Source organism: Oncorhynchus gorbuscha, linkage group LG05, assembly GCF_021184085.1.
Source record: "Oncorhynchus gorbuscha isolate QuinsamMale2020 ecotype Even-year linkage group LG05, OgorEven_v1.0, whole genome shotgun sequence".
In the NCBI taxonomy this organism is placed as follows: domain Eukaryota; kingdom Metazoa; phylum Chordata; class Actinopteri; order Salmoniformes; family Salmonidae; genus Oncorhynchus; species Oncorhynchus gorbuscha.
Genome location: NC_060177.1, coordinates 68,095,127 through 68,114,933, shown reverse-complemented (window position 1 = coordinate 68,114,933; position 19,807 = coordinate 68,095,127). Strand labels below are relative to the sequence as shown.

General features: G+C 39.2%; 2 protein-coding genes across 4 annotated transcripts in view; one reads left to right on the top strand and one right to left on the bottom strand.

Moving 5' to 3' along the window:
• The first annotated feature begins 1,331 nt into the window (after nt 1–1,331).
• Nucleotides 1,332–5,015, top strand: LOC124035224 (C3a anaphylatoxin chemotactic receptor-like). The gene is made up of 2 exons (XM_046348667.1): nt 1,332–1,366; nt 2,300–5,015. The coding sequence occupies exon 2, from the start codon at nt 2,312–2,314 to the stop codon at nt 3,350–3,352; it is 1,041 nt and encodes a 346-aa protein (XP_046204623.1). The 5' UTR covers nt 1,332–1,366; nt 2,300–2,311; the 3' UTR covers nt 3,353–5,015.
• A 4,344-nt stretch (nt 5,016–9,359) lies between these two features.
• Nucleotides 9,360–19,807, bottom strand: part of wscd2 (WSC domain containing 2) — a 105,663-nt gene continuing 95,215 nt past the window's right edge. For all 3 annotated transcript variants that reach the window (XM_046350880.1, XM_046350879.1, XM_046350881.1), the window contains 3 exons: nt 15,524–15,688; nt 15,180–15,380; nt 9,360–11,596 (listed from right to left, as the gene is read on the bottom strand). In XM_046350880.1, the coding sequence (XP_046206836.1) occupies nt 11,238–11,596; nt 15,180–15,380; nt 15,524–15,688 (725 nt within the window). In that variant the 3' untranslated portion in view covers nt 9,360–11,237. The remainder of the gene's footprint in view (nt 11,597–15,179; nt 15,381–15,523; nt 15,689–19,807) is intronic.

Here is a 19,807-nt window from a genome sequence, read left to right as displayed (position 1 = left end):
GAATGAAGTCCTCCACAATAGTATGGGGCTTGCCTGTCTTAGCCACTCATTAGCTCACCATATAAGACGCTTCTAACCCCTTCTTATTAACTGTATCTGTTGCTTTTATACATGTCTTACTACTCAAACGTCTTCTTTATTCTCGCTCAAACTCCTGTGGCTTATTTTTCAAATTGTCATGTATTGCGCGTACCCCTTGGGAATACCTGCTATAGAGGATCTGAGAATTCAGCCTGGTCTTATAGACTAGACGTAACATATTAATCGTGAATCTGGTACACTCAAATTAGTATGATATATGTTACGTTTGGTATGGTTATATAGGCAAACGTCTAGCAAACCAAATGTTTGCGAGCTTGAATCTCATCATGGAAAACTTTAGCAAATTAGCAACTTTTCAACTACTTACTACTTGTTCAACTACTTTGCATGTTAGCTAACCTTTGCCCTAATGCAAACGTCTAGCAAACCAAAGGTTGCGAGTTCAAATTTCATCACAGACAACTTCAGCATTTTTAGCGAATTAGCTAAATTGCAACTACTTAGCATGTTAGCTAACTCTTCCCCTAATGCAAACGTCTAGCAAACCAAAGGTTGCGAGTTCGAATCTCATCACAGACAACTTTAGCATTTTACATAATTAGCAGCTTTTATACTACTTACTTATTTTTGCTACTTTGCAGCTACTTAGAATGTTAGCTAATTTAGCTAACCCTAACCCTAATTCTGTCCTTAACCATTTAACCTAACTCTTAAACTTAACCCTAACCCCTAGCCAAGCTAACATTAGCCACCTAGCTAAAATCCATAACATATCATATGTTTTGCAAATTCATAACATATAATAGAATAATATATAATTGTCATTCGTAACATATCGTACGAAATGGGTGATGGACATCCACAAATGAATACATACCATACGAAACGTAACATATCATACAAAATGGAGTATCTTAGATTTACATACAGAATTATACAATATGCTCTGAGACCAGGATGGAGAAAATAATTGGAGACTCCTGTATTGATATTCAGGTTGAACAATACATGGAAAACACATTTCACACAACCGCTGTGAACTCATTGGAAGTTGGAATTGTTCATGTATTTGTAAAAACACAAGCATTGTTCTGTTCAATCTGCCTGTTTAATTTGTTTCTCTGAAGAAGCTGACTAAGCAACGATCTTGTATTGTATTGCACAATGTTTGTGGCTATTTATGTAAATATTTGGTGTAAACCACAGAAAGAGAAGCTGCTTGTTAAAAGGAAATGAGTACAACAAGCAGAACAAATATTGTCCCCTACTAAACTGCATTTATGATTCTGCAGCAGGCTGTTTCTGTTGTGTGTGTGTATGTGTGGTGAGTGCCTTTTTCTGATTAAATCCAATTTTTTGAGGGACAGAATGTCAATTGATATACACTTATTCGGCTTTATGTTAACTTGGTTACAATATTGTTTATGTTTCATGCATTTTTTATGTATATAATTAAAAGTCATAAATATCTGTAGTTGTGACAGAAACGAATTGTGTCCAACCATCTTTGTGTTGGACACACCAAAGTAAAAAAAATAATAATAATAATCAAATCCGATAACTAAAAAGTTATTTTCAAAACATGAACAAACATTTGAAAAGTATTATTTCAAGCTGTGTGAATCCAGGGTGAACAGTGTTTTTGAAAAGTGAGTGTAATTACATTAGTTTATCAAGAGTTACAAAACGAGATTCAGAATATATGAAGCTGCAGCCTCTTCAATATCCAAAGGGCCAAAGTCAGTGTTATATTATGGATGCTGTGCCTGACCAGGTTTAGGTGGAAGCTGCAATTCAAGTTGAGGTTTATTTTCGCTTCATTCAAGTTTTGAAATTTCAGTTCCTGAATTTAAATCAATTATAAAGGAACTCCTAAAATAGGTAATTATAAAAGCATAGCTTAAAACAAAGTGCAGATAACTTGTATCTTCAAGTAAATCATGCATTTGTGTCAATGAGAGATTTTCATGACATAGTGTGCTATTTAATGGCACTGTGTTTTTTTATTTGTTTTACCTCACGGACATAAAATGGTATGAATATATTACAATGCAACTAATATTTTATCACTTAGTTAACTTAACAAAATGTTCTGAGTTGACACAGCATAAGCTTTTCAATAACATTCTAAATACTGACATTTCAAACTCAAATCTTTAATTAATTAATTAATTAATGTATTGAATGAAATGATATTCAATGGTCCTGCTGTTTGTTTTCTCTGATGTAGCTGATTTTTATACTTGTGTTTGGACAGAACGAGAGAGCCATGGCAGCAGTGACATTAGAAACAATTCCAACGATTGATGATTATAATTATGATGATAGCAAAGCCCCTCCAACTCAGTCCTCATTTGGCCAACCACCGGATACATCACCCAGTTCACCATCGGACTACATACTCCTTGTGGTCAATGTGGTCATCTTACTGCTGGGGGTTTGTGGGAATGGGGTGGTCATCTGGATAGCTGGTCTCAAGGTGAAAAAGACGGTCAACACCACCTGGTACCTCAGCCTGGCTATCTCCGACTTCATATTCTGTGCCTGTCTCCCCTTCAACATAATCCACATGGTAACAAAGGACTGGATCCTTGGGCTCTTCATGTGCAAGTTCACCTCTTTTGTAATGTTCCTCAACATGTTCAGTAGCATCTTCCTCCTGGTCGTCATCAGTGTTGACCGTTATCTACTTGTCGTATTCCCAGTTTGGGCCCAGAACCAGCGAACCGTGAGGAGGGCCTCTGCAGTTGTGGTTTTTGCCTGGGCCGTCTCTGTTGCACTGAGCATTCCCTCCACAGTGTTTCGTCAGGTATCCCCAGATGGCATAAAGTGCTTTAATCAATACCCACACCTTAACAGTCACATAACTGTAGCTGTCAGTCGATTTATCAGTGGCTTTGTGCTCCCGGTCCTCATCATCATCTTCTGCTACTCTGTCCTCATCCTGCGACTGAGGACCAACAGGATGACCAGATCCTCCAAGGCCTTCAAGGTCCTGACTGCACTGATAGCCATGTTTTTCATCAGCTGGCTTCCATACCATGTCTTCATCCTTCTGGAACTTAAAGCCGGTGATCAAACTTCTCTAACTGTTATTCATGAAGGGCTAAGTATATCTGCAACTCTGGCTAGTGCAAACAGTTGCCTGAACCCATTTCTGTATGCATTCATGGGCAAAGACTTCAAGCAGAAATTCTTTAACTCTTTCCTTTCTAAGATTGAAAATGCTTTTGATGAGGAGGAGCACTCTTCAAGGAGTAGAGGAACCTCTTTCTCCCAGGCTGATTCAAAAGTTTATACAAATGTCTGATTGACTTTCAACAAATATTGTAAAACAGGGCAAACTTATGCCCCTTTTAAGTATATTTTATATACAATAACCCATTAAGTTCACATTTTAAGGTCCATAGTTGTGACAATATAAGATTTGCTCTGTCTTAGCCAACTATTATGCAAACTATGCAAATGTTTTAACCCTGAGGAAATAACTCATTTAAAGTTATTTCCTGTAACACACACACAATTGCTGTAACGGTATTGTTTAAATGTAGTTGAATGTCATTTTCATCACCACTCAAGTAACATAAGCAACAATATTGTACTGTATTGTTCTGCATTTCCTGCCATGCATCACCAATCTTTTGGTTGACAGGTTTTTGTGTAATCAGATTTGTACCATGAAATGTAATTCAGCCCACCGTGCCAACATTCATCTGTCAGGTCATCTGCTGTGACACTGAAACGTCAAGTGTAATTACATATCCTATAGAGGAGCTGAGAATCTTATTGAAGAGACCTGTGTTTATACTTCACAAAACCGCTGTTTGTCAACAACTATTTTGGATGAATGTGAAGCCTTTGTAACTTCATACTGTACTAATATCTCTTACAAATTGTGAAATAGCTTTTTTCACATGTTAAGCTGAAACTTTCTCATGTGAATCTATATGTTCACATGTATTACATTTAGAGTTAACAAGTTAACACCACCTTTCACATGTGAGGAGAATAAAGTGTTTTCTCCTCCCATGAGTTGCAAGTTTACATGTAAAAAACATTCACATTTGCAGTTTCCCATGTAAGAATCATTCACATTGTGTAATTGCAAGGTCACATATGGGTCTGAAATAGCGTTATTCTCTTCCCATGTGAAAAAGTGGTGTTAACATGTTGCAGTAGCAATTTTTCCACATGGGGGAATTGCAAATGATGTAATGCCATTCTACTTTAATTAAGTAATAATTCAAGTGCATAACAATTAATTACGGTTCCATCCACTTCATTTTTTTCCCTCCATAGTGTTGCATTGATACACGTATCTTTAGTGCTACCACGAGGAGGAGGCATTCGGAGTGTTTCTGCTGCAGGCGCATGCTCTCTTCATACGTTGGTCCGTGGCTGTTGAAAGTAGCCCGGTGAAAAGAACCGTGAAGCTAGTTAGCTAGCGGTGGCTCCTTATTTTTAATATCCTGTGTTCCGGTTTGTATGCATGTTTACGTTTTCAAAATCTAGAGAGTCATTTTTTAACTGAACTGTAATGACTTTTTGGGTCATTTTGATGACTGAATTGTTTTGACCAAGTGAACATGAGCATAGCAAGGCTAAGTAACTAGCTAGCTAAATCACTTTTGAATGAAAGTCAATGGTAACAGATGATTTCAAACAAATATTTGATACTTTTCGAGTCTCTTAAATGGTAAAGATTTTTACAAACAAGGGCTCATATTGAGTGTATTTGCATGTGTACATATGAACCACGTTAAAATGTATTTTAGAATGTAATTTTTTATTTAATCTATATCTAATAGCTGCATGCTAATTTCTAACTGCTAGCTTGCTAGCTAGCTTAGTGCTAGGTGCTAGCTAGCCTGCCATTTCATCCCAGCTAGCTAGTTTTAGCTTCCATTACTATTTGATGTCCATTTGGATTTTGTTCATTTTTATGCCGGTGTATTAAATGTATTTGAAAAAGAGCTGTTAGAGAGCTGTTTTATTTCTCTATTTGGTTAGGTCAGGGTGTTATTTCTATGTTTTGGCCGGGTATGGTTCTCAATCAGGGACAGCTGTCTATCATTGGGAATCATACTTAGGTAGCCCTTTCCCCCCCTACTTTCAGTGTGGGTAGTTAACTTTGTTAGAGGCATTATAGCCGAAGTTAAGCTTCACGGGCGTTTCCTTGGCTGCATTTCTATAAACAAAAGGGATATGTATGCTCACCACGCTGCACTTTGGTCCACTTCTTACGGCGCCTGTGGCAGGGGGTTTAATCTTTGTCCTTGTCGAGTTTGTACTTTTACTGTCATATTATATATATTTTCAGATGTTTATTTGGAATCACTGTCCATTACTTCCATTGCATTACCTTATTTTTGGGGGGTGTAATCACATTACATTAATTCCATACAAAATGCATTCAAATGTGACACCCCCTTTCAGATAGTGCCAGCCTGTTAATGAAAGTCATAGCCACTTAAAGTTAAAGTCTGTCCAAAAATTGAAGTAATCATCTGTCCCATAATACTTGTGTATATGTATGTATGTATGTGTGTGTGTGTGTGTATATATATATGTATATGTGTATATATAATATGTGTATATATTATATATATATATATATATATATATATATATATATATATATATATAGCAAGTAAACTTGTCTTTCATTGCTCTACAGTATGTCTACAATAGAGACACATGCACATTGATCATCAGTTAACATAAAGTGGTGGGTGTATAAAATTGAACCAGAATGCTTCACTTACAGGTTATTTTGATTTATTTTTGTTTTTCTATGCTCTTGATGCACAGTACCTACAGTATGGGTGGGACTATTGTATAGCTTGTTCTTCGATACCAAAGAAATCTACAATAGAAAATGGGGTGTGTCACTCAGTATTACTCGTAACAATAATCAAGGATCGTATATCGAGTAAAATTAAGTATAGTAGATAACTCTAATCTAAACTAATCTAAGAAAATGCATAAAAGCGTCTGCTAAATGGCATATATTATTATTATTATAAAATGCCTTTTCATCCTTTGGAGAAGTAAGCTTTCAGTTATATAATTTACGGTGAAAGGCTTTTTGGGTCATATCAAACATATCAAATGTAGCTTTCACCTCTCTGTGTTTCATCATTTTCCTTCAATTCGAAAGAGGCTGAATGCATCTCACCGGAGAAAGCATCAGAGTGAGCAAAACAGCACCCCGCTCTCTCTCTATGTGTAGGCCATCTATCTAATGCTGTCTGGTCCAAACGAGTATGACATTGATACAGGCCATTGCATTGAATAGAGCATTCGTCATTGACAGAAACAACTTCAATTGTTGCATCTCATTGTGTTGTCTGCTGGTGGCTAGCTAGCTAAAATTGTCACTTTCCTAAATTAGCCATGGATGGAGATAGCGATTTTGACTTGTGATTTTACTTATTTCTCTGTACTGGCCAATGATTATAAGGGTGTTTCTGATCCAACCATTAATTCATACATTTTGTGCCCCTGACCTAAGAGGATGGAAGTTCAATATGTAGCTATAGATGTAGATATAGATTTTTTTATTTTTTTTATTTAAATGAATATTAAACTCCTTGCACACAGAACACCCAGCTGGTGATGGTGATAACTGAGTATACCAATCCTTGAATGGAAGTTTAGCTAGCTAGCAAGCATTTTAGACAGGTAGCCTTGGACAACAAAAAATAAAAGTGTGTACTTTATGACAGAGTGATAAACCGTTTCATCAACATGAAAGAGAGGAGGATGGCATCAGCATATTTCTCTACTTGCACAAACGCGCACACACAGAAATCAGAACCATGGACAGCCACATCATATTTAGTTGATGTAGATTGGACTTAATTGTTTTTGGTATCTTTTAGTTGTCACTGTATTAGACTAAGCAGAGGTGATTTGATGTTTGATTTGAAGTTGAAATGATGCTGGAATAGTGGAGACAGTTCTTGTTTCCTTTGTAACTTGCTGTAACACTCTGTGGTTCGAAATCAATAGTTGTTTAGTGGTCCGAAAATGGCGGAAACATGAACTTTCTTGACCATGCTGTCAAGAAGACCATGCTGTAGGTCATGTACTGTTTGTTACTTGCAATATGCTTTGTTGACTAAACCGGACAGAGGTTGCTATCCGGTTTTGTGATAAAACAAAGGTGTGATTGAATTTATTCTGCCACTGTGTCTTCTTATTTTCTCAGCCTTTAGGCTTATATACTGTAACACGGTCGCAAGGCAAATTAATGAACAGGTTATAGAGCAAACAATGCAATTATCACATAACATTGGTTGTAATATGACTTTTTTGGCTTCCACAGTGATTTTACCCACACACCGCTTCTGGATATGGGACAGATACTTCAAAACGTTATTCCTTTTTAGAATAATTTTGACTATATTTTTTTGCCGTTCATGAATGTGTTATTCAATGCATTTCTATGGGCTATAGTAGTAAAGGCCAAATTCAATACTTTTATCAAATAATGTCATATTTTCTGTTTATCTAAAGGGGTCCTAAAATGTTAAAACCAATAGCTAAATCATCCATGGTATGACCATCTTAAAACAATGCCATATGTTACAGTCGCTTAGTAGAACCCCTCCCCCCAACACCTTAGACTTTCAGTTAAATAATCAACCTACATTATCTCTTCATTATGAAGTCAATCATACAGACACAAAATCTAAAAATACAGTTACAGTATACTATGTGGGTATGCTTGAGAACTCAACGGCGTTGAATGACATTCCTCGGCAACAAAGTGAGGTGGAATACTATCATTGATTGTAAACCCCAGCCTGTATTGAAGTCTACAGTTCTTTCAAAAAGGGTTAGGGTTAGTATTCAACACATTTGTTATGGCAAGCCAAAATAAGTGCAGGGGTAAAAATGAGCTTAAGTCACTCTGTGTGCAATAATAGGGTTTAACATGATTTTTGAATGACTACATCATCTCTGTACCCCACACATACAATTGTCTGTAACTTAGTTGAGCAGTGAATTTCAAACAGATTCAACCACAAATACCAGGGAGGTGTTCCAATGCCTCGCTAAGGAAGGCACCTATTGGTAGATGGGTACAAAAAAGCAGACAAGAGTTCTAAGTTTGAGCATGGTGACATTATTAATTACACTTTGGATGGTGCATCAATACACGCAGTCTCTACGAAGATACAGGAGTCCTTCCGAACTCAGTCGCCGGAGAGGAAGGAAACCGCTCAGGGATTTCACCATGAGGCCAATGGTGACTTTAAAACAGTTAGAGTTTAATGGCTGTGATAGGAGAAAACTGAGGATGGATCAAGAACATTGTAGTTGCTCCACAATACTAACCAAATTGACATAGTGAAAATAAGGAAGCCTGTACAGAATACAAATATTCCAAAACATCCATCATATTTGTAACAAGGCACTAAAGTAATACTGCAAAACAATTGGCAAAGCAATTAACTTTTTGTCCAGAATACAAAGTGTTATTATTGTGGAAAATCAATACTACACATTACTGAGTACCACTCTCCATATCTTCAAGCATAGTGGTGGCTGCATCATGTTAAGCGTATGCTTGTAATCGTTAAGGACTGGGGAGCTTTTCAGGATAAAAAGAAATGGAATTGAACTGAGCACATGCAAAATCCTAGAGGAAAACCTGGTTCAGTCTGGTTTCCACCCGACAATGAGAGATTAACTCACCTTTCACCAGGACAATAACCTAAAACTCAAGGCCAAATCTACAATGGAGTTGCTTTACCAAGAAAATAGTTCATGTTCCTGAGTGGCTGAGTTACAGTTTTGATTTAAATCTACTTAGAATCTATGGCAAGCCCTGAAAATGGTTGTCAAACAATGATCTACAACCAATTTGACAGAGCTTGAAGAATTTAAAAAAGAATAATGGGCAAACGTTGCACAATCCAGGCGTGGAAAGCACTTAGAGACTTAACCAGGTGTAATTGCCACCAAAGGTGCAATCTACAAAGTGTGAATACTGTAAATTTGATATTTCTGTATTTCATTTTCAATAAATTTGCAAAAATGTCTAAAAGCATATTTTCAGTTTGTCATTATGGTGTATTGTGTGTAGATGGGTGAGAAATTAATGTAATCAATTTTGAATTCAGGCAGTAACACAATAAAACGTGGAACAAGTATTAATACTTTCTGAAGGCACTGTATTAGTCCAATGGAAATCTGTTTGAGTTCTCAAGCATTCTATCATTTCAGACACAGCAGTTGCATTAATTGCATAACTAGAACCTTGGTATTTTGTTTTCAGAAGTTAGAACACTCTCAACACTAGTGCGTCTGGTGATGCATTAACTGACCAGTTTATTAAGCAATAAGGCCACCATTTTGAGAAAAAACTACTGGTTCTGCAGAGTCATTTAGCCGAAGTGGTAGATATGAAATATAGCTGTTTACAGAAAATAACGTTCAATGAATCCACAATAAATTAATTGTGCACAGTGTGGTTAGCTGACCACCTCTGACGAGATGGATGAACAAGCAGTCGATGAGTTGATCAGTAGAATCGAGGCTAGTTATTGAAAGGTCTGTCTTGACAAGAGGCAGGAATGTTCCATTGAGCCTGTTGGTCAAAACAAACTATAGAGGGTTTAATATTCAGCGTTCCAGAGCTGTTGTCAGTAACCAAAAGCACTTCTGTATAATACATCAGTAGGACTGATACAGCACAGTTTTATGTGAGGCCAATGCTCCAGAAAACTAGAGATGCTGTATGATCGAGTTGTATCACCTCAGGCTCTCCTCATAGGAATACTGCTGAAGAATGAGGAGAAGAGTGGGGAGACCTGTCCTCATGGTGTGTCCACAGGGATGGATGGAGAGACGAGTGTTCAGTCCCATTCACTGCCTATTCTAGGTGGACTTGGCTCTATTCAATCAGATCCGCTTTAGCCAATATCCGATAGCGGTTAGAGCTGTCAAATCCACTCAGCCACAAGTGGCACCTGGCATTATACCTAACACAGACATTGCCATTGGATAGCACTGAGTCGCATTATCAGAAACCCTATGCAGCATTGTTCAAAAAATTAGAACACTGGAATGTGAGATGTAATCTACACCTTCATTAGGATGATAGAAACCCTCATTATTTTATTTAAAGATTTTTTACATTTGAACGTAATTATTTCTTATATAGCCTACACTTTCTCCTTCTGAACTTCTAACTTGAGTGGGGTGGGTGTTGCTTCATGACAATGATCGCAAGAGCAGCTGCTCACCGATTTGAAGGCTCCAATGCAGTTCCACCTCTGACTTGCCAAATCATCCTCTATTTGGGTGTCTGCTATCACCAGTTAATTCTTTATCTGATTCAATCTAGGCCTTGTTTGCTTTCGCAAACTTGGTTGGTTGCATTCTCCAACCAAGTCACGGATCGGATCCTGAGTGTTGCAGCCATCTAAGGCACTGGTTTGGACCACATCCTCATTTTAAGTCCAGTAGCTTTCAAATATACAGTCTTCAGCAAACGGAAGTATACATATAGTATATTTCAGCTCTAACAAAACAAAACATTTAGTCGGAAAATGACAGACCATTAAAAGGTTTTGTGACCATTTTTAAACCATTTCATAAAAGAGTATTTGTTATTCTAATCTGTGATAGCAGCAGATCCTATTCAATAACATACATTATGCATACACATAGACTTCTTACAGTTCTTTTTAATCATCACTTTCAGATTAACAGGAATTTGCTCCTTTTGGTCAGCTAACAGTAATCCAACCATTATGTACTTGGATGTGCTTCCAACACAGCTACTGTACCTTAATGTTAAGTCATAGTGCACAACACATACATGTGCATAGAGGGGGAAGTGCTTCTCATTGGTCCTTATTTGAGTTCCCCAATGAATCCATGTTCATCAGCCAAGTAGCTAAATGTCAGTTCTAAAGCAGTATACATCATGATGCTGTTGTCATAATCAGCCAGTTAAACTAATAAAGAAAAAAGGATGTGAGAAATAAGGAGACAAATAAAGAGGTGGAGGGGAATAGGGAAGTACTTTAAATACAAATGTATTTCCTCACAGATTTTCAGTTCATGTGAATTTTTGGACATGGATGCCATTGATGCCAGAACAATATGTGCAAAGGGAAGAGATATAATAACAGAGTGAGAAAGAGAGAGAGAGAGGGAAAGGAAAGGAGATCATATCATCTCGAAGTTGGTCGGTACTCCTTGGGCACCCCGGCCATGTTCCTCTTCTTAAGGGCAGCGTCTACAGTCATGACCAGTTCGTCAATGCTAGCACGCATCTCGGGTGTGTACGGGTCGTACTCCAGCTTACGCAGGCCAGAGCGCTTGAAGTTGCCATCCTTCTGTCCCTCTACACAGAGCAGGCGGTCCTCGGCCACCTCCAGGCCCAGAAACAGGACCATGTCCTTGAGCTTGGAGAACAGCTCCCTCTTCAGCTCTTCAAAGTGGACCACGTGGACGTTTCTCCCATAACGCAGCCAGTCCAGTGTGTGGGATGCCCACCAAGGAGCATAGTTCTTCACAAACTCAGGCCACTCTGCAAAACAACACAGGACACCGATTTATTTTAATTTTTTTAAGGGTACACAATTGAGCCCCGGATACATCAAAGTGTAAATTATTCTACTAAAAAAATTTAACACCCATAAATGGGAACTATTGGTTGAATGAACAGCAGTAAATAATACAATTTGAGAGAAGCAGGTCATTTCTGCAGCTCTAAACATCCCCAGGGATTCCTGGGTAGTGAATTCAACAGAGGAGGCCTCTCTTCTAGCAGGCGCATCCTTTTTTTCTAGCAGGAAATTAAGCTGTGAAGAAAGGTACACACCCCCTTCCCCATCCCCTTTCCCTGCAGAATAATCTTCAAACACTGATGTTATTTCATTTGAGAGGTCTGGTGCAATTCAACTAGTGTAATCACAGCACATAATGCATTCTCTGAGACACGGGCTTCCTTAAGGGGATTCAATTAATGACATGTAGCAAAGCAAGTTTTAGTCCTTTTAGCAGACAGACAGACCTGCTGCAGTCTGGGAGGCTCAGGATTGACCACCAGGGTCAATGGAGAGCTTCATGGGAGAACATACTGTTGAGCAGGTAACAACTATTACAGAGATCTCCTGTTTTGGCACCAGTAGGTCTACCAGCACACCACAGTCTACACTGTTGTTCAATTGGCTGTTAAGACAGTTCACTTCACCATACAATTTTGGAATACTTTACTGGAGAAACTTTTCAATCATTTATAATCGACAGTTCATATTGGAATTGGCAGGCAAAGCCAGGACTGCATTATCATGTACTGCATCTTTACTAGGAGGAGAGGGATACTTGTTAAAGTGTAATCCCTGCTGAGTTAGCAGTGCAGGCTTGGGGATTCAGATGATATGGGAGTGGAAGCTACACTGTCATAGTGAACTACAGAAGGACATTGCATGTTAAAGTGAAACAGAGTCTGCCACAGTTCTCTTCGCAGATAGCAGCACAAAATCTGGAGGCTCAAAACACCACAGCTATTAGATCCCCCTTGAACAAACCTCATGTTTTGTATGCCAAGCCCAGGAAGGTTTGGTTAAATAACTACAGTAGACTGTCCTAATCAAAGCAGGATATTACAATTCAACCATTTGAATGTAGTATGTGAATGGATAGACGTTTGTTTGCTTGTCAGCTAGTTGGGATTCAGTTAGAAATCAGAATGTGCAGTTAATTTCTGGCCATGGACCAAGGTTGTTGAGCTCCTCTGGAAATCAGGAAGTACGGAATGTTAGCCTCTAAGCACAATATGAAAATGTGAAAGTAGTTGGGGCCCAGGGGGCCAAAAAGCTAATACAGTAAAGTGAAAGGAGCTGAGTGAATAACTGAATTATGTAGCCAAGGGACAATTGTTGGTTTAGAGAATGTCGGATAATCTTTTTGACAATTTCAATCATCCACATAATCATTCAGAGACCACTTCCGAATATGACACATAGCCTACTGATACTTATGCATATGTAGCATTCAAACTCTGGCCAAAATAAGTTATGCCCCCAAGGTAATTGTATAAGGCTACAGTGCGTTGAAAGGCAACAGTAACTCTAACGTTCTTACACAATGTCCTGCTGACTCAGATATTCCATCCCAAACTGCACCCTATTCCCTATTTAGTTCAATACCCCTATGGGCTCTCGTATTGAACTTTATAGGTATTATGGGGTCAATTGGAGCATGCCAGGGACTCTTCTTCCCTCCAGATCAAAACTGGCAGCTGTCAGAAAGCCTTTTCTCTCTCTAACGCTCCCATCGCTACACCTACAAATAAAAGAGAAACAATCATGGCAGACAGCAGTCTGAATCTGCTGATGGTTTTGAATGCTGGGGTCTGCAAGTCTTCATCTCTCTCCCAGGAAAATCTCACTGGAGATTTCAGATAGGAGCCGGTTGCCATGGGTACTGACACACTCGAGTGTGTCGAGGGAAAAATACATAATGCGACAACACAACATAAAAAAATCTGCCTGTTGGAGAAGCTGAAATTTAGGAAATTTTATAACACGATAATCTGTTAAAAAAATAAAATAAAAAAATATCAGAAGACAATTCAAATTGAAAAAGGGACTGTAGAGTCTAGAAAGTGTGCAGAGAAACTGATTACTCAAATTTGTATTTTGGAGAAAACATGCAAAGAGAAGTCTTCCCTCTGAAAGGCTCTTATCGTAAGCCTATTAACTTATCCCTTACTCTTATCTTACCAACATATACCAATGTTCATTTCTCAACATGCATACTGAAATAGTATTTAACCTGCCTCCTCCCCTTCATCTACACTGATTGAAATGGATTTAACAAATGACATCAATAAGGGATCATAGCTTTCACCTGGTCAGTCTATGTCATGGAAAGAGCAGGTGTCTTTAATGTTCTGTACACTCACACATGCATTGCTCATCTGCTGTACTCGTCTCACAAAACCAAGCACAGTTTCTCATATTGCCTAGGTTAAGGTTCACACAAGCCAAAACTACGTAGTGACAACATACTGGCACTTCCTCAATGTCCTATCTGACTCTCTCTTAGTGTTAATGCAGAATGTGAAGTCCAAAGCTCTAAGCTCTATCATTTAAATATATATATTTTTTATTTTACTAGGCAAGTCAGTTAAGAACAAATTCTTAATAAATTCTTAATGACGGCCTAGGAACCTGCTTGTTCTGGGGCAGAAACATAGATTTGTACCTTGTCAGTTCGGGGACTTGAACTTGCAACCTTTCAGTTACTAGTCCAACGCTCTAAGCACTAGGCTACCCTGCCGCCCCATTACCAGTCAAAAGTTTGGACACACCTACTCATTCAAGGGTATTTCTTTATTTTGATTTTTTTCTACATTGTAGAATAATAGTGAAGACATCAAAACTATGAAATAACACATGGAATAATGTAGTAACCAAGAAAGTGTTAAACAAATCAAAATAGATTTGAGATTTGAGATTTTAGGCAAAGGGTGGCTACTTTGAAGAATCTCAAATATAAAATATGTTTGGATTTGTTTAACACTTTTTGGTTACTACATGATACCATATGTGTTATTTCATAGTCTTGATGTCTTCACTATTATTCTACAATGTAGAAAATAGTAAAAATAAAGAAATACCCTTGAATGAGTAGACGTGTCCAAACTTTTTCTGGTACTCTAAATTGAAATCCTCTGTGGTTTATCACATTAGTTGATAAGGAAAGAGCCACTGAACATTGGCACACAGTAGCATAATGGAGGAAGGGCACATCTACATTATACCAACCCTGTTCATATCTGTTGAGTTCACCTAGTCATGACTCATCAATAATGCAGACAATTGGGTAAAACTTTACATTACCCTTATTACTGTACAACTATACACACACAATTACTGTGTAACAGTATTGTAACTACACATTGTACTTACACTGTACTTACAGCAGTAACCCTATTAACCTTAGCCCATACCCTAGCCTCTTGTCCACATCCTGGCTCAACCCCTACCCTAAGTACAGTGTAAATAAAGTGATATAAAGAGCAATGACAATAGTTGTTACACTGTAATTACAGCAATAATTACATAGCAATAAGGGCACTGTATCATTGGCTGAAGTCTCACCTTTCCCTCTCCAGTGGGCCTGTGAGGCAAATCCAATATGGCCGCCGTACTTGCGGTTGAACTCAGCCATGAGCGCTTTATAAGGGTTGCGGATCATGACGATGCTGGCGTCAAAGGCTTCAATCTCTTTCTTGCCGCTCTCATGTGTTTTAATGCAGACGTTCCTACCACTCCGCCAATGGTCTCGCTCACCTTTGAAGCCTTTTAAAAGAAGAAACAACAACGACAAAATGTGAACATGCTTAATAGTGTAATTTTGGCTGTTTAAGTGACTGCATGACTTCCCAATGTATAACTATCCAGTACCCATGTCACCTGTTACCTCCAGGTTAGGCCTACAGTACCTTTGTTGTAGAGGGAGCCATCAAAGTAGTAGCTGCCTGTGTAGAAGCCAGTGGCCAGCTCTATGAGGTGGCGGGCCCAGGTGTTGCCAGCCCCGGGGAAGCTGGCAAGGGCCATCAGCTGCTTGGAGCGCGTGGGCAGGAAGTGCCGGTCCATACAACGGTTATCTGAGGAAACACAGGAAAGAACACAGGTCACACATGTGATACACAATAATACATGATACACAATAATACATGATAATACATGAAATACTCAGAATTATTTGCGTTCCTTCCAAAAAATGTATTATGAACCAGACACAAACTTTAAATACAATACTAGCTGGAGAGTGAGTGAGAATGTCAAAGGGCCTATGTACTTTAGCATGACAGGTGAACATAGAAAGCTATTTCAGGGTCATACATCCTACATTTAACATTTTTTAGAAGGGGGATGATTTAAGATGTTCTTTGAGGAGGTAGGGTTTCAGGTGCTTTTGGAAGATGGACAGGGACTCTGCTGTCTTAGTTTCAGGAAGCTGGTTCTATCATTGGGGTGCCAGGACAGAGAAGAGCTTGGGCTGAGCTGAGTGGGAGCTGCCCTCCCCTCCCGTAAGGGTGGGAGGGCAAATAGACCAGAGGTGGCAGAATGGAGTGCTTGGGTGGGGGGTAGGGTTTGATCATAGCCTGAAGGTAGGGAGGGTAGTTCCTCTTGCTGCTCCATGGTCTTATAGTGGATGCGAGCTTCGATTGGAAGCCAGTGGAGTGTGCGGGACATTGGAGAACTTGTGAAGTTTGAAAACCAGGCGGGCTGCAACGTTCTAGATAAGTTGCAGGGGTTTAATGGCATAAGCGGGGAGCCCAGCCAACAGCGAGTCGCAGCAGTCCAGGCGGGAGATGACAAGTGCCTAGACCTTGAGCAGACAGGTGCTTCTACTACAGAGAAATAACTGGGCAAAGGTAATGTATATCGCCATTTAAATCCAGTCATTGCTTCAAATGTCCTGCACTATACAACACAATGACCCTCATGACCTAGAGACTGACTCAGTAGACGTGTAAGCTTTGTGAGTAATGTGGTTGGTGTGAGTGGGGCTCTATGTAGATTATGATGTTGTAACTCTGGAGGTTGTTTAACTTCTTGGTGACAGGGGGGCAGTATTGAGTAGCTTGGATGAATAAGTTGCCCAGAGTAAACTGCCTGCTAATCTGTCCCAGATGCTAATATATGCATATTATTAGTAGTATTGGATAGAAAACACTCTGAAGTTTCTAAAACTGTTTGAATGATGTCTGTGAGTATAACAGAACTCATATGGCCTAAAACCTAAGACAAATCCTACCAGGAAGTGGGAAATCTGAGGTTTGTAGTTTCATTTAAGTGATTGCCTATCCAATATGCTGTGTCTATGGGGCCAGATTGCACTTCCCAAGGCTTCCAGCAGATGTCAACTGTCTTTAGAAAGTTGTTTGCGGCTTCTATTGTGGAAGGATGTCGAATAAGAGCTGTTTCAACAAGTGGACAATGGCTGAGGCCAATCAGTTGTTTACTGCGCGGTCACGCGGGAGCGCCATTCCTTCTTTTTCCTCTGTAATGAATACGCTATTGTCCTGTTGGAATATTATTGAAGATTTATTATAAAAAGACCCTAAGGCTTGATTGTAATCATCGTTTCAGATATTTCTACAAACTGTAATGGAACTCTTTTGACTTTTTGGATTTTGTGCTCGCGCATTGTGCCTTTGGAATAGTGAACTAAATAGCCATCGCCTCTCCCTCTCCTACTGATAAAGACAGTTGCAGTTTATATATTATCGATTATATATTTTAAAAACAACCTGAGGATTGATTATAAAAAAGTTTGACATGTTTGTGGACATTGCGGACATTATTTGGAATTTTCGTCTGCGTTGTCGTGACCGCTCTTTCCTGTGGATTTCTGAACATAACGCGCCAAACAAACGGAGGTATTTTGGATATAAAAATAATCTTTATGGAACAAAAGGACCATTTATTGTGTAACTGCGAGTCTCGTGAGTGAACACATCCAAAGATCATCAAACGATTAAACTATTAATTTGATTGCTTTTCTGATTCTCGTGACCAAGCTACTTGATGCTAAGTGTACATAATGTTTTGTCGAGCGATCGATAAACTTACAAACGCTTGGATTGCTTTCGCTGACTGATTGCTTTCGAGACGCAGGTGGATTAACAAAAGGCTAGGCTGTGTTTTGCAATATTGCACTTGTGACTTCATGAATATAAATATTTTTAGTAATATTATTTGAATGTGGCGCTGTGCAATTCAGTGGTTGTTGATGACAATTATCCCGCTAAAGGGATGGGTAGTGTCAAGAAGTTGCGTGTGAGCTAATCAGTTGTATTGTGACAAGGTTGGGGGGTATACAGAAGATAGCCCTATTTGATAAAAGACCACGTCTATATTATGGTAAGAACAGCTCAAATAAGCAAAGAGAAACGATCCATCACTGGGTCAGTCAATCTGGAAAAGGTCAAGAACTTTGAAAGTTTCTTCAAGTGCAGTCGCAAAACCCATCAAGCGCTTTGATGAAACTGGATCTCATGAGGACTGTCAGAAAAGGAAGACCCAGAGTTACCTCTGCTGCAGAGGATAAGTTCATTAGAGTTGACTGCACCTCAGATTGCATCCCAAATAAATGTTTCACAGTTCAAGTAACAGACACCTTTCAACATCAACTGTTCAGAGGAGACTGCCTGAATCAGGCCTTCATGGTCAAATTGCTGCAAAGAAACCACTACTAAAGGACACCAATATAAAGAAGAGACTGGCTTGGGCCAAGAACCACGAGCAATGGACATTAGACCAGTGGAAATCTATCCTTTGGTCTGATGAGTCCAAACTTTATATTTTTGGCTCTAACCGCTGTGTCTTTGTGAGACGCAGAGTAGGTGAACAGATGATCTCTGCATGTGTGGTTTCCACCGTGAATCATGGAGGAGGAGGTATGATGGTGTGGAGGTGCATTGCTGGTGACACTGTCCGTCATTTATTTAGAATTCAAGGCACACTTAACCAGCATGGCTACCACAACATTCTGCAGAGATACGCCATCCCATCTGGTTTGCGCTTAGTGGGACAATCATTTGATTTTCAACAGGACAGTGACCCAACACACCTCCAGGCTGTGTAAGGGCTATTTGACCAAGAAGGAGAGTGATGCGGTGCTGCATCAGATGACCTGGCCTCCACAATCACCCAACCTCAACCCAATTGAGATGGTTTGGGATGAGTTGGACCGCAGAGTGAAGGAAACGCAGCCAACAAGTGCTCAGCATATGTGGGAACTCCTTCAAGACGGTTGGAAAAGCATTCCAGGTGAAGCTGGTTGAGAGAGTGCCAAGAGTGTGCAACGCTGTCATCAAGGCAAAGATTGGCTACTTTGAAGAATATAAAATATAAAATATAATTCAACTTTTTTGGTTACTACATGTTCCATATGTGCTTTTTCATAGTTTTGATGTCTTCACTATTATTCTACAATCTATAAAATAGTAAAAATAAAGAAAAACCCTTGAATGAGTAGGTGTGTCCAAACTTTTGACTGGTACTGTATACAGTGCCTGCAGGTGAAAGAGGACCCAAAAGCGAAACAGAAACAGAGTTTATTCTGCCCTAGTCTGTGAACTGGAGAAGCGGCCACAGACTGCAGGTGCGGGTACCTTTGCTCACATCTGATGAAGGCAGGGACAGGGCGATTCATAGAAAAACATAAAGATATAAAACTGTATTTTTAAATGATGAAGAATCAACAACAAGTGGGACACAATCATGACCAGTGGAAACGACATTTATTGACAAACATATTTCAAACTTTTTAACAAATCAAAAACTGAAAAATTGGGCGTGCAAAATTATTCAGCCCCCTTAAGTTAATACTTTGTAGCGCCAACTTTTGCTGCGATTACAGCTGTAAGTCACTTGGGGTATGTCTCTATCAGTTTTGCACATTGAGAGACTGACATTTTTTCCCATTCCTCCTTGCAAAACAGCTCGAGCTCAGTGAGGTTGGATGGAGAGCATTTGTGAACAGCAGTTTTCAGTTCTTTCCACAGATTCTCGATTGGATTCAGGTCTGGACTTTGACTTGGCCATTCTAACACCTGGATATGTTTATTTTTTAACCATTCCATTGTAGATTTTGCTTTATGTTTTGGATCATTGCCTCGTTGGAAGACAAATCTCCGTCCAAGTCTCAGGTATTTTGCAGACTCCATCAGGTTTTCTTCCAGAATGGTCCTGTATTTGGCTCCATCCATCTT

Excerpts from the sequence above, each read along its gene's own strand:
- LOC124035224 (XM_046348667.1), top strand. The coding sequence starts at position 2,312 with ATGGCAGCAGTGACATTAGAAACAATTCCAACGATTGATGATTATAAT.